The sequence below is a fragment of the Phyllostomus discolor genome, chromosome 7 (assembly GCF_004126475.2).
Source record: "Phyllostomus discolor isolate MPI-MPIP mPhyDis1 chromosome 7, mPhyDis1.pri.v3, whole genome shotgun sequence".
Taxonomy (NCBI): Eukaryota; Metazoa; Chordata; class Mammalia; order Chiroptera; family Phyllostomidae; genus Phyllostomus; species Phyllostomus discolor.
Genome location: NC_040909.2, coordinates 111,745,977 through 111,760,414, shown reverse-complemented (window position 1 = coordinate 111,760,414; position 14,438 = coordinate 111,745,977). Strand labels below are relative to the sequence as shown.

At 37.0% G+C, this 14,438-nt stretch overlaps 1 protein-coding gene across 6 annotated transcripts in view; it reads right to left on the bottom strand.

Moving 5' to 3' along the window:
• The window catches only part of VPS13B (vacuolar protein sorting 13 homolog B), a 702,408-nt gene that overhangs the window by 183,148 nt on the left and 504,822 nt on the right, over nucleotides 1-14,438 (bottom strand). For all 6 annotated transcript variants that reach the window (XM_036031293.1, XM_028534101.2, XM_036031289.1 and 3 more), the window contains one exon: nucleotides 12,960-13,097. In XM_036031293.1, the coding sequence (XP_035887186.1) occupies nucleotides 12,960-13,097 (138 nt within the window). The remainder of the gene's footprint in view (nucleotides 1-12,959; nucleotides 13,098-14,438) is intronic.

Genomic DNA, 14,438 nt, shown 5'->3' with positions numbered 1-14,438 from the left:
GCTATACATCTGCCCAAAAAGTATCCAGACACAAAACATGAAAAATAAACACACTTATTGAAGAAGATACAAGATACAAGGGACACTGTACGTAGGACAATGATGCCTCAGCTCCCTTCAAAGTAGGCACCTCAGGACCTCACACAGTTCTCCCAGCATCTCTTCCACTGTTCAAAATACCCTGCAAAATCCTTTGCTGGAATCGCCATCTGCTGCCCCATCATATTTTGCTGACTCTCATCCATGGTCTGAAATCTCTTCCCTTTCAAAGGTGATTTTAGTTTTGGGAAAAGCCAGAAGTTGCAGGACACCAAATCTGGGCTGTAGAGGGGCTGAGTCACCTGGGTGACTTGATGTTTTGTTAAAAAAAAACTGCACAAGACGTGATGCATGAGTGGGTGTGTTGTCATGATGATGCTGCCAATTACCAGTTGCCCATAGCTGCGGCTTTCTGAATCATCTGAATAGTTTTTATGTAGAGGTGTGCAAGCTTAACACAAAATTTGAAGCAGATTCGTTGCTCCACTCTCTCAGTCATTTTGAATGTGAGAGCCACACAGTCACATGCTCACTCAACGGCTTCTACCACCCCCACTGACTAGTACAGTGAAGTCATCATTGTTCACAGATGTGCATTCCAGTCCACTCTCCTTGACTGCAGGTTACATTGATGCCATGCAAACCATTCTCATTATATTAACAATGGCTGACTTTTTCCATACAGATCTTGTTTGTGTATGTTTGTATGTATAAAACATCACAGATTATACGATATGTGGAATTTGCTTCAAAATAATACAGAAGGTGAGGCAGTAGAAAGGGATATTTAAAACACAAAATTGGCCAAATGACAATTGTTTAAGCAGCAGATTCTATATACTATTCAGTCTACTTTTGTATATGTTTGAAAATTTCCGTTGTATAAAGTTGTAAAAAGATTAATGATCACTGACTCTATGAGGTGGGGGCTGGGTGAGAAGGGTGAAGGGATTAGGCAAAGGAGAAAAAGGAAAGACTCCTGGACACAGATGACAGTACGGTGACTGCCAGAGGGAAGGGGAGGGGAGGTAGAAGAGGGTAAAGGGGGATGAATGGTGATGGAAGGAGACTTGACTTTGGGTAGTGAACACATAATAAATACAGTGTACAGATGATGTACGGTACAATTGTATACCTGAAACCTGTATAGTTTTACTAACCAATGTCACCCCAATAAATTCAATAAAAATTAAAAAATAAAATGATATGTGAATTTGGTATATGAGGAAGTGATATTGGAAGATGATTTCCAACCATTAAAGCCCTCTTTTCCCTCTTCAACTTCAAAAGCTGACCTTCCTTCTAGCTGCATGGAGGAAGTTAAAACCATTAAATTTCTTTCAATTACTTGCTACCAAACTGAAAAACTACTACATATGCCATTTGCCTTACCTTTCTTAATTTGTTATGCTTCTCTAACCTAAAAGCTGTTTTTTGCATACACACACTGGTTTCTTCTTAAATTCTAAGGAACTCACCTCTGTCTTTTTTCTTTTTAGTTTATCCAACTCTTCTCTCAACTGGATTCCTCTTGCTGATATTTAAACATGAGAAAGCCCAAGTCTCTTCATCATAAAAATAAAACCTCCAAACCCTGATTTCCAAGTGGTCCTTCACACACTGCCCTTTTTCCTCACAGCTAAGCTTCTCTGCTTCCACCTCCCCGGCTCCTGCTTACTCAATGTGCTCTAGACTAGTGCCCATCCAGGTTAACATAAGGGAAAAACACTTGTGGCAATGTCTATAAATCTATTATGTATTTTCAAATTCTCATTTTTCTGTGTCACTACTTGACACTGTTGAGGACTTCTTCTTTTTGAAATAGTCTTTTTCCTTGGTTTCTTTGACCTTATATAACACTCTCCAAATTTTGCTCTTAGCCTTCAGTTTCCTTTGTAGGCTTCTCCTCCTCCTGGCTAGTAGATATAGATCAGACATCTTCAAGATGAAGTCTTAGGCTCTTTTCTCTACTCCCTCCGTACACTTTCCTTGAATAATCTCTTCTGTGACCAAGGCTTGAATTAGCATCTATATCCCAAAGACTCCAAAATCTCTAGTCCTTTATCACCAGTCTTAGTGTCTCCTGTGAGCTCCAGATATGTATGCACAATTGCCACTAACCCCATACACCCAAGTCAAAGTCTTCGTGATCTTTCCCTCCTCCGACAAATTGTGGGGGAGAGACTGCTCCACGATGTGACCACCATCTGTCCCATGAGCTGGACCTGGACCAGAATGGAGGCTACCTGCTGCAACCACCCACTACTCCCCACCTCCATCTGGTAAACTCTGTCTGATCATAATACATGCTCATTCTGATATAAATCAGCTGCCTTCCCTTGCCTCCTGCTATGTGCTGGCTTCTGAACAGGTTGTGGTCCTGACCTGGTTAAGCATGGAAAGTAATTTCCTGTACCTGTTAGCATTCGTACATGTATTACCCATGAGTATCCGCCCCGTGCCCAGCTGTACCCCATATAATTCTTTGGTGACTGACAAGTGGCATGGGAATCCATTTTGTCTTGCAGCCTCCAAAGACAAGCCTTGTATGTAAGTTTCCCTTAATAAATTCTATTAATTACAAGATAGGAGAGCCTCTTCCTCCAGTTTTCCTGCCTTCTGCTCAGCGAGATAGGCTTTTGGTCTCAGGTCTATCCCCTGTGTATGTACAGACAGAAGTAAAACAAGACAAAACAAAACAGAACAACAAACCCAGTGTGGCTCTCTTCAAGTATTTTTCCTGCCAGTTAATAGGGTTACCGCCTGTTGTAATCAGCATGGGCTGCCATAACAAAATACCTCGGACTAGCTCACACAACAGAAATGTATTTTCTCAATTCCTGGGGCATGGCTGGGCTCTGGTGAAGGCGGCCTTCCTGGCTTGCAGGCGGCTGCCTTCTCACCGAGTCCTCACACGTCAGAGAGACAGAGAGAAACAAGCAAGCTCTCTGGTGTCACTTCTTGTACGGACACTAATCCCATCTTGAGGGCCCCACCCTCAGGACTGCCTCTGAAACTGATTTAGCTTCCACAGGCCCCATCTCCAAAAACCATCGCACCAGGGACCCGGGCTTCAACACAGGAATTTTGTGGCAACACGATTCAGTCCATAGTGGCATTCACCCAATTAACACAATCAGAAACCCATAAGTCATGCTTCACTCTTACCCTCCATCCCCGCTACTCTCCTACCACTGTCTGTGGAGTCTCCCTCCCCCATATCTACTGAATTTTCAATTTCCCCGTTTATATCACCTTTCCCTGATTCAGCCTGCCATTATCTCACAGCATCATGACTCCTCTTATCTCTTCTACATCCTGCAGCTAATCATCTTTCAAAATGCAAATATAACCATATCAACATGCACACATCCCCTCCCACCACATACATGTTCCATTTAAAGGTCTTCAGTGGTCTCCAATGATTGTGATAAAAAAGATCTAAAATCCTTCATGTGGGCAGCAAGGCCAGGCCTCAGCCCCTCCCTTCACCCGCCTCCCCCTCACCATTGCTCCTTCACTCTGTCCTGCGGTCATTTCCTGCCGTGACCCATGATTTCTCTCCCCCAGGGTCTTTTGCACCTTCTCCTGGAAATCCTTCCACCCCTCCATGTCCTTGGTTACTTTGCTCCTTTCAATCCTGTGGAACTCAGCTCAAGTGTAGTTACTCAGAGAAGTTTCCCTAAATCTCCACGTTTTATGAATCCACAGAACGTCATGACACTTATGTTAGTCTGTAATTACACATTACTTTGTGTGATTATCTGGTAATCAAATTGTCTTTCCTACTACTGTGTGCATTTGTTGACAGAAGGAACTGTCTTTTGCGCACCACTATATTTCCAGGGCTTAGAATGACACTAGGAAGACTGTAGTTGCTCATAAGTACTTCTCAAAGTAAATAAAGAGTTCCATCAGGGATTACACCCATCATCTTAGAACTCAAAGGGATCTCAGAACAAGTCTCTTAAGTTACAAAAGGAGATACTGAGGTTCAAAGAAGTAAAATGATTTTATTTAGGATCATTTGCATGGTGACTGTAAGCCCGGACTGTCCAGGTAACACTGGATTACAGAGTCCTGATGCCGAGGGGGGTGTGACTTGATGAGCTGAGGGAGGTGGGTGGTCAAGACTCGTGAGTTTGGCAGTTTGGCGGCAGAAGCTAATCTGGCAAAGACCCAGGAAATGGGATTATTGAGTAACAGGAGAATCTGAAGTGAGGACTGCCAAGAAACAGGTTGAGGAAGCAATCAGGGCATAAAGCTACCCCTGGAAGGTAGTGGGCACAGTAGAGGACCGTTTCAAAAGGAAAACTAGAAGGAGTTGGAATAAAAAGGAAGAACTGAAGGTGATAGTAATGTTGTAAGAGGTCGTGAGTGGAATGACACTGCTCTGTACAGAAATTTGAAGACTGTAACTAAAAGGAAGAAGTGAATAAGAAGAGGGGAGGATAGTGGTTTAATCGTATGGCTGTATTTTAAATAACTGAGCATACCTAATACACAGATGGAGAAACAGTCCTGGAGTTGAGTCGTAAGTCAAAACTAGAACTAGGCATTTGGGAGTTGTTAGCATAAAAGAGAGCTGGGGTTATCGTTTGTATGGAGCAAGGTAAGAACAGAAGGCTCAATGTGTCCTTGGAAAGGCAGAGGGCTAGAGAGCTGGGGGAAGAAGAGCTGTGTGCAAACACAACATCTGCAAACTTTCTAAGTTACACAGAAGCTGGATAATGCAGTTTTTTGTGTAGTGTTCGCCAACTACCCTCATTCGATTGGGTAGAGGAAAGAATTCCAGCAGAATTAGGGCACATGAAGAAATGAAAAATCTCAATAATCGCCACAACACTGGCTTCCCTGCAGGGGACTTTGTGCTGGCTTCTGACCATCTTGCCACCCCCACAGGCAGCTTCTGTGACTCTCTGGGTCCTGTTACTTAGCCAAGTGCAGTCCCCTGGTGGGGCCACCGTCAACTGGACCTTCGAAAAAGATTTATAGTCTCTTTATTCTACAGTGCTGGAAAGTAACTGATATAGCTAACTGATTCTGTGGTGGAAAACTTGGTATTAAAATCAGGTTATTTATTCTTAATAAAAGAAAAATGTTTACTAAAAATCAGTTAAAAATCATCCATTTTCCCAATTGCTTTGCAAAATCCAAGTTACAGTTGAGCTATGAGGTTGAAATAATGAGAGGACACCTGTATTTAAAAATTTTTGGTCCATTTCCTATTTTACATCCTGACATCAAGTTTACTGTTTCATTTTGATAAATCATGGGGAATATAAGTTACAATAATGTAATGCTGATGCTGCAAATTGGAACCCATAAAACTCAGGAAATGTATAAGTCAAGGTTCTTACAGTTTTATTAGCTAGTGCATTTCTTAAATATAGAAGATAGCCCACAAGTACAGCTGTAAAATTGAATTTAGATAAAGTCAGGACTCCAATTATTAGGTTATGGTCCTTGACCCTATCTCTGCAAAGAGAAAAGAGGCAAAGGGTTAACTATTGGGGCTACATTAAGAGAAATAAATTTAAATGACCTTCTTAAAACGCATTCTTTCACTTCAAATTTTCTTGCATTTATAAAGCCTATTACTTATTCTTCATTTACCACTCTGTAAAATGTCAGAAGGCTGCTTGGGTCATCTTCTTCAGGTATCTTACTTCACCTGAACCAGTCACCTTCAAGATGTCTGAATTAGTCTCTACTGAGTAATGGATTTAGGAGTAAAAAATATATAAGCAGAGTCCACTAATGAAGGAAAAATGTTTCAAAAGTACCCATATTTGAGGGTAAACAATGTAAAATTTCTACTTTATACTCATATAAATTTTCCTTTTTGAATAGTGTTATGTGTCTGAGTTTTTTAAAGTAATATTTTACATTTAAGTATATATTTTTATTCAAATCAAAGATATTCATGGAAATGGGATACTTAGGATATTTTGGAATTTTTTTAAAGTAAAAATTAAAATTATTTCAACTTGCAACACATTAAGTTAATCCATGAAAAAAAAAACAGTATTCAAAACAGAATTCAATTAAAAATCAAATAAAATTTTAAAACAAAAATCAAATAAAACCAGAGATGAAACCAATCCAATGTTAGAATGAAATCAGAAATACAGAAAACTACATAAGTAAATTAATGAATGGGTTAAAGAAGGAGAGGCTAAAGAAATAATTTTATTAAGAGAAAAAAATATTAGTGCCAATGTATGTCAACTAGAGACACCAGGTATACTGAAATAAAATAAATGTGAAATTACACCCATAACTTTGTGTTTGCTATAACCATGTTACTTAAATTATATGAGGATTGTGGTATGTGAATTATAATAAAAAATACATTGTGTGAGAAGGTTCTCCCATTTTGGCATATTTTTTCTTTGTTGTCATTTAAATGTCATTTCATGGCTACAGTGACAGTATTCAAAAATATGCCTGCAAAGGAACAATGAAAAAAACACCAGGGAGCTCAAATGTTTTTGCAAATGACCCTGGTTAATTAGAAAAATCTGCACCCTTCCCAGTTCTTCTTCTCACGTGTCAGCTCTCATTAAATTAAAAAAAAAAATCTCATTTCAAAGTTAAGAAATCCTATGGTTAACAAAACTTTTAAACTGGGATCAAGTGGGCACATTGCTATATTTCTGTATGATGTCATACCAAGCAGTTCACAGCTGAATTTGAATTTGGGAGAAGTATGAATGATTTTTCAATATAAGGAATATCTGATCTAATGCTAATTTTTTCTCTATAGGCTAACTGTGCAGGGAACAGGTGGCCCTGCTTTCAATTACGGAGGGCTAGCATGCCAGTGTGAGGCCTGGATTAGTTCACCTTCTCATGGGGAATTTTCCTCGGTTGGGAATGGATTTATTATGGCTTCACACATGGAATAGAGCTCATGTCAGCTGAGGGCAGTGACACATCATATGATTCAAATTAACCTGCTGTGGACTGTTCTGCGGGGCTTAGATTGTGTATTAAAATGACGACATTTTAAAAACAGCTTGAAAGAAACCAGGATTGCTGAACTGCAATGGTTCCAATTTGTTCCAACTAATCTATCACCTGCTGGAGATATTATTCTAGTGGGTTTCTGGTAGCTGCTGTTCTCCAGGTTTCTCCAAGCCACTGACCTTGCTAATGGGTACAATTGTTGCCTCTGAAGGATGGAGCCGGGGGCTGAGAGAGCTCCGAAGGTGTGTTTGATGTTGAAGTTGGGACCTGCCATTGCTCTAAGGTACTATTAAGTGAACTGTAGAAGTAAATGAATACTCAAGAACTTGAATTATTTCTTCAAAGACAAATGCTAAAGAGCAGCACTTTTACCACCTTGCAGAGATAAAATAATTCCTGAAAAAATATGAAAGGTCGATTTCAAAAGGTATTAAGTGTGCAACTCCATGAAGAAAATTTAAAGTTACGTAGCTATAATCAGTATGTCCTCTATTCTTCAGGGTCATAACTTTTATTGCTACTGCAGCCTTAATTTAATAGCAAGAACAGAATTAATGAAAATATACTATTTTAAAGATGTAGCATAGAGCATTCTTTGGGAATGATACTTAATGACATATGCATATAGGTAAAAACTAATGATAGCAAAGAATTCTTAATGATTATACTGCATAAAAATCAGAAGCAATATTTGCAAACTAAAAAAAGGCTTTTTTATTTTTTAAGAAAAGGAAATAGTATTAGGGAATATTATAAAGCTGAAGTTGTTCCCTCCATCTCAGCATAAATAATATTACTCTTAATATACTGTTACCTAAAATCTGGAAAAATATAATTTTCTTGAGTTGACAAAAATCCATAAGATAATACATTCCTAAGGCAAGACAGGCTTTCACATATCTTAGTATTCCTATTGATCTGTAAATTAGTACACAATGGCAATCTGGCTGTATAGTGAGAGAATATAATTATTCTATGGAATAACACCTACTTATATATACTTTAAATGACAAGTAGTTTACAGTAAGGATGTGTCTGTCTAAGAGTAAACCCTGGAGCAGTTCAAGTTTGTTAGTTTAGTGCTTTAGTGGAATCCGGCACATGTGACATATCATTTAAACTAATCTTCCCTCAAATAATTTATGAAAAAAAGTACTATTGATTAAAAGAGATTTAGAAGAACTGGGCTCTTAAACTCCGAAGAACTTAAACCATTCACTGAACATTGTTTTTAATTTTTCATTAAAAAGTACCATTTAAAAAAAAACACTTATCATTCTTCTATGTATCATTCTCCTCTCCTGTGCCCCCAAACATCTGCAGTTTGGCCTTCAATATCTGTAACTGATGGTATTAAGAAAATCATATATATATATATGATAATATATATCACATATATCATATATTATCAATATATCGACACATCAGTATATTATCAATATATTACCATAGATATCCACGCACATACATGCATGTGTCTATGTGATATACCACATACTGCACACACACACCATGTGTGTATATCATATATGTGCATGTGGCACATATGGTACACACACCATATAGCACACATGCGATATATACCACACACACGTGCGTGCACGTGCATATCGCATACTGTGTATCATATATGTGACACACACACACACACACTATTTTCACATATGAATCATATAATACCTTGGTACAAAAGTGTAGTCTGCAGACTGATAGCAGCCACTTCATCTGGGAGCTTGTTATAAATGTAGAATTTCATCCTCAACTTCTAGAACTATTAAATCATGTTTTTATTTTAATTAGCTCCCCAGAGATGCTTCTAAAACACACTCAAGTTTGAGTAGAACTGATTTAAAATAACTATTTCAATTCATTTATTTAAAAGTTTTCATCTCCAGAGAGATTATCATTATTATTGAATGAACATAAGGTTAGCAATAGCATATATGTAATTTCCAATTTAAAAAAGTATAACACAAAGCGACATTTTAAAAAAAATCACATTTCAGCTACACAGTTGCATTAAATTCTAGAACTATGAACATATAATTTTTGATTCATTCATTGACATTTCTCTTAAAATTCAATTGCCATGAAAATACAATACAATGAAAAATACAATTTACCATTGATCTGCAGATCCCATTCCTGTTACAAACAAATCAATCAAATGTAAACCAGAACAGAACTTGCTAGTCAAAGTGAGTGAAAGACTGTGCCTAAAAACAAAAGAAATCTGACACTAAGAAAGAGAAATAAGAGGTAAACCTAAGTTCCCCAGTGACGTCTCCATTAAACTGACTATATGATCTTACCCTGTTTCCTCCATTCTGACATGTTCAGTTTTTTACATGTGAACAACTCTGAAGTCAGGAAGTGTCTTGCAACTGATGCAGTAAGATAGAACTGTAACAGTTTAAACAGCATGTATTTTTTCTTTTTCTTAGTGATATATAAAATCTTCTTTCCAAAAATTGGTGATGGCTTAGATTCAGTGAAATACGGTATTTCACACTCACTAACCAAGTATTAGGACTCACAATCCTGTCAATCCACCCATTACCTTACCCCAAAGGCTTCTTCCACTTTAACCACTCCCTTAGCCTTCATCATGAGCTTCTAGGTTTCCTCTGAGTGTTTAAAACCCTATCTAGATACTTATAATGATTAGAAATAGTTCTTCAAAAGCCCACATTTTTAAATCCCACCAATAGATAAACATGCTTAACAAGAACTGGGCCCCAGGGAAGGGGCCAGTGCTGACAGTTTCAGGTTCTGTTTATTGCGGATGTGACCGTAGGTCACCTTAACCGTTGTTAGTTGTGGATCCTAAGGCCTCGGCAGGCCATGGCACACGGACTCAACCAGGTCCATGCCTCAAAATGCATGCCTTCCAGAGTATTGCCAGAGATATGAAGACAGTGTGGCATCATTGTTTTGATTCTTAATGAATAAATGAATATTCTTTTGATGGCTAAAATGTTCTGAAGAACTTTAAGTATAAAATAAAAATGGAAATGTAATATTTTCTGTTAAATATTGGGTTGGCCAAAGAATCTGTTTAGATTTTTCCATAAAAATAATGAATTTTGCCATGTATGATGCGCACCCACATTTTTGGCCCAAACATTTAGGAAAAAAATCATTCATTTTAATTCAAAAATTTATTTATTTATTTATATTTAGATACTTGATTTTGTATTACAAAGGAATTTTAGCATTTGTTTTTGAATATATTATAGTAGAAGAAATTTTATGTAACAAATAATTACAAAACACAAGAACAGACACAAGGTATTTCAGGTACTACCCATGTATAATGTGCATCCTTATTTTTCTCTCAAAAATTCTGGCAAAAAAGTATGCATTATATATAGCAAAATAGGTAAAAGATACATTTTTCATTTTCAGCAATAGCTTTACTGATATGGACATTTTGAGTATGTCAGTTATCACCTGTGTGGTATAACATTTACTGTTCTCAATTAATGTCTCGATTTGATTTGGTCATTATCAACTTCAACTGGTCTACCCAACCATGGAGCACTGTCTGGTGAGAAATCTCTAGCACGAAATTTCGCAAACCCCTTCCGACATGTTCCGTGAGTCACAGCACCTTCTCCATATCCTGTACAAAACTCTTTTTATGCATTTCAGTTACATTTTGACCTTCCTTGAAATTAAATAAAGCATAATATGACAAAAATGTTACATATTTTCTTCCATCTTCAATATTAAGGTGGCTGCACAAAAATTCACCAATTTTTGTTTTTTTTAATGCATGCTGATATGACAGCTGTCACAATACAATCTAACAAAAGTGTTTCGAATGAAGGTAAAGACAACTAAGTGCTACTAGAGTAATCTCATGGAAAAAAACACGAACTTTTTGGCCAACCCAATAAACAGTTAAAATTTCACTAAGGTGAGGAAGTAATAATAAAAAGAAGAGGAAGCAGAACATGAGATGAAGGAAGAAACAGAACAAGAAAAAGAAAGAGGAGGACAAGGGTAAGGGAAAGGGAGGAGAAATCTTTAGCTACACAAGAATTAGTACAGTACAGAAATAATCGAGGTCTTTGGAGTCATAAAGACCTGGGTTTTCGTGACACCATTAAAGTCCTAGAGGAGAACGTAGGTAGGAAAATCTCAGATATTTCACGCAGAAACTTTTTTACTGACATGTCCCCTAGAGCAAGGGACATAAAGGAAAGAATAAACAAATGGGACCTCATTAAAATAAAAAGCTACACAGCTAAAGAAAACAGTATCAAAATAAAAAGAGAACCAACCATATGGGAAAACATATTTGCCAATCATACCTCAGACAAGGGCTTAATCTCCAAAATATATAAAGAACTTACATGACTCCACTCTAAGAAGACAAGCAACCCAATTAAAAAATGGGCAAAGGACTTGAACAGACACTTCTCCAAGGAGGACACACAGAGGATCCAGAGACACATGAAGAGATGCTCAATATTGCTAGCTATCAGAAAGATGCAGATTAAAACCACAATGAGATACCACTTCACACCGGTCAGAATGGCCATCGTAAACAAAGCAATAAACAACAAGTGTTGGAGAGGTTGTGGAGAAAAGGAAACCCTAGTACACTGTTGGTGGGAATGCAGACTGGTTCGACCACTATGGAAAACAGTATGGAACTTCCTCAGAAAACTAAAAATGGATCTGCCTTTGACCCAGCAATTCCACTGCTGGGACTATATTCTAAGAACCCTAAAACACCAATAGAAAAGAACCTTTGCACCGCAATGTTCATAGCAGCACAATTTACAATAGCCAAGTGCTGGAGCAAACTAGGTATTCATCAGTAAATGAATGGATCAAAAAAGTATGGTACATTTACACAATGGAATTCTATGCAGCAGAAAGAAAGAAGGAGCTCCCACCCTTTGCAACAGCATGGATGGAGCTGGAAAGCATTATGCTAAGCGAAACAAGCTAGGCAGTGAAAGACAAATACCATATGACCTCACCTTTACCAAGAACCTAAACAACAAAACAAAGAAAGAAGCAAAATATAGCCAAAGACACTGAAATAAAGGACAGGCTGACAGTGACCATAGGTGAGAGAAGAAGGAATTTCATGGGGAAAATGGGAAGGGATTACAGGAACAAATTTGAAGGACACATGGACAAAAACTAGGGGGAGGATGGTAATGGGAGGGAAGTGGGGAGGGGTGGGTGGGTGGGCTGGAATGGGAGTAAAAGGGAGAAGACTGTACTTGAACAATGATTAAAAAAAAAAAAAAGACCTGGGTTTTATTGGACCGTCTGCTGCTATGACCTTGGGCAATTTACATCACTTTCCTTTATTCATAAAATAGGGATAATTATAATGCCTATTCCTTGGGTTATATGAGTGTGTAAAACACTAGTGCTTAGAACATAAGCATTCGATATACTTTTTTTTTATCAGTATCTATCTAAAACTTAGTATTAATATATTTTGATTACTTTGCTAAGCATTTGAAATAAGTGTATTTGTACATTTAATCAAACCTATCCATATGCACTATCTTATGTTGTATACCATGTATCTCATCCATCCATCCATCCACCTGCCCACTGATCTATTTTATTTTCTTCATTTACAGGTAAGGTACATAGGAGATTAGATTAACTGTTTAAGGTCACACAGTTAATTAGTAGAAAAGGTAGAGATAAAATCTTGTGTCTTTGGCTTCTAGCCAGTTATTTTTTTACTTGTTAACCACATTTTGTCAAACTAAAGGTAAGTTTTAATGCATATTAACATTTGCCCTTTGATCTCTACAATGGGTAGCCTGAAAAAGAGTACATTCCTAGAAAACAAATGATCTATTCATTTTTGGCAATGAATGGCAAGATCCCTAACAGACCCTATGTACATGTTCATATATTCTCATGAAAAAAAGGCACATACATTTGAACTATGACTTTCTTACCTGGTCCATTAAGAAAGTCTTTAATTTGTAGCATCATGAGGGAAGGTGGAATGCCACTTTTGCTGTCTATTTCTCCAGGCGCCGTCTGCAGCCAAACTGTGCAGTAGTCAAGGGCTTCAGGCAGAGTCTTCCCGGGATCTGAAGGTTTAAATTAAAGTTAAAAATGTCAATTACATCACAAATGTATTATTTGTTGTAAGAGTTTTAGCTGATAAAAAAGGGGAAAAATGTTTGGTTAATTATTGTATGTAACCTTCACTGATTCATTTGTATACATACAGTATATTCATTTGCACACACATGTGCTTGTACAGAGAAAGAGAAGCTCTTTGTACAAAGTGGAAGGATAAAACCACATTTTCCAGAACCAGGCCCAAAAGGAAAAGACATTTCAAATCGTAACTCATTTCATGTTTGAGTGAAGGTAAGTTTCTGTACTCTGAGCCGCTGACCATTAACAATTGAATAGTTGGATTTCTTTTTCTTTTTTAAATGGGAAGTTGGAAACAAAGAAAAAAGTGTAACATTTTCAGCTTAAAAAAAAGCATATACATGTTCAAAGAAGAGTGGATTAGTACTACTTAAGGGTTATTTGATCTGTTTTGGAGTTTTACTGACATTACAATCACTTTTTACTGCTAGGCTTTTGAAGTTTAACTTCAGTAGCTTTCCCATAACCTCCTTTAATGATAAAAATCGGTCAATCTTTTAATAGTCTCAATTATAACTAAAGCTTGACTTTTTCTGCTTTAAATTTTTCTATTAAATACCATGTATTTTTAAAATCTTTTTTTTCTGGTTAATATTGTACATATTTTTAAAAGTTTTTAGCAAACAGATGGCAAACGGAATTTTTAATGTTTAGCAAGCCAGTTTTTATTACAATAGCCCTTTAAATAAAAACGACTGCTGCATCTTGGCATACAGTGTAGCAGGCTTTTTAAAAACTTCTAAATATTCACAGTTTTTCTTTAGTTTCAAGATTGTTTTACTCTCTGTGTTTTAATGGCCTCTGAATGTCAATTTTATAGGGATGTTCTTGCCATGGAGTCCATCTATTCCATTTTCAGTTGATTTGAAATGTGTTATTAAAGTGTTATTTATTTTAGGTTTTATTGATTGGATTGCTTTCAAGAATAGCATTTACATACAGTATATTATATTCAACATATGGTTATATAGTATCACTGTCATATGTGAACTGGGTATATAAATTCTGCCTTGGAATTTGTATTTCCTGACCTTATCATGTGATCCTTATGAAAGTTGGCACATATGAACCTTTATGTGATTTCAAAGAAAATACTGAAAGCAATTGATCGTGACGTTAGATCTATGTGGTAAAGATCAAACACTAAACTAGTGCATTCTTCTCTTTTTATATGATCAGTGAATTTAAAGCAGTGAGAATATGCATAGTAGATCCATTACACAGTAACACTATACTGTTCTCTGTGGTGAAAGGATGGCAAGTGTCTG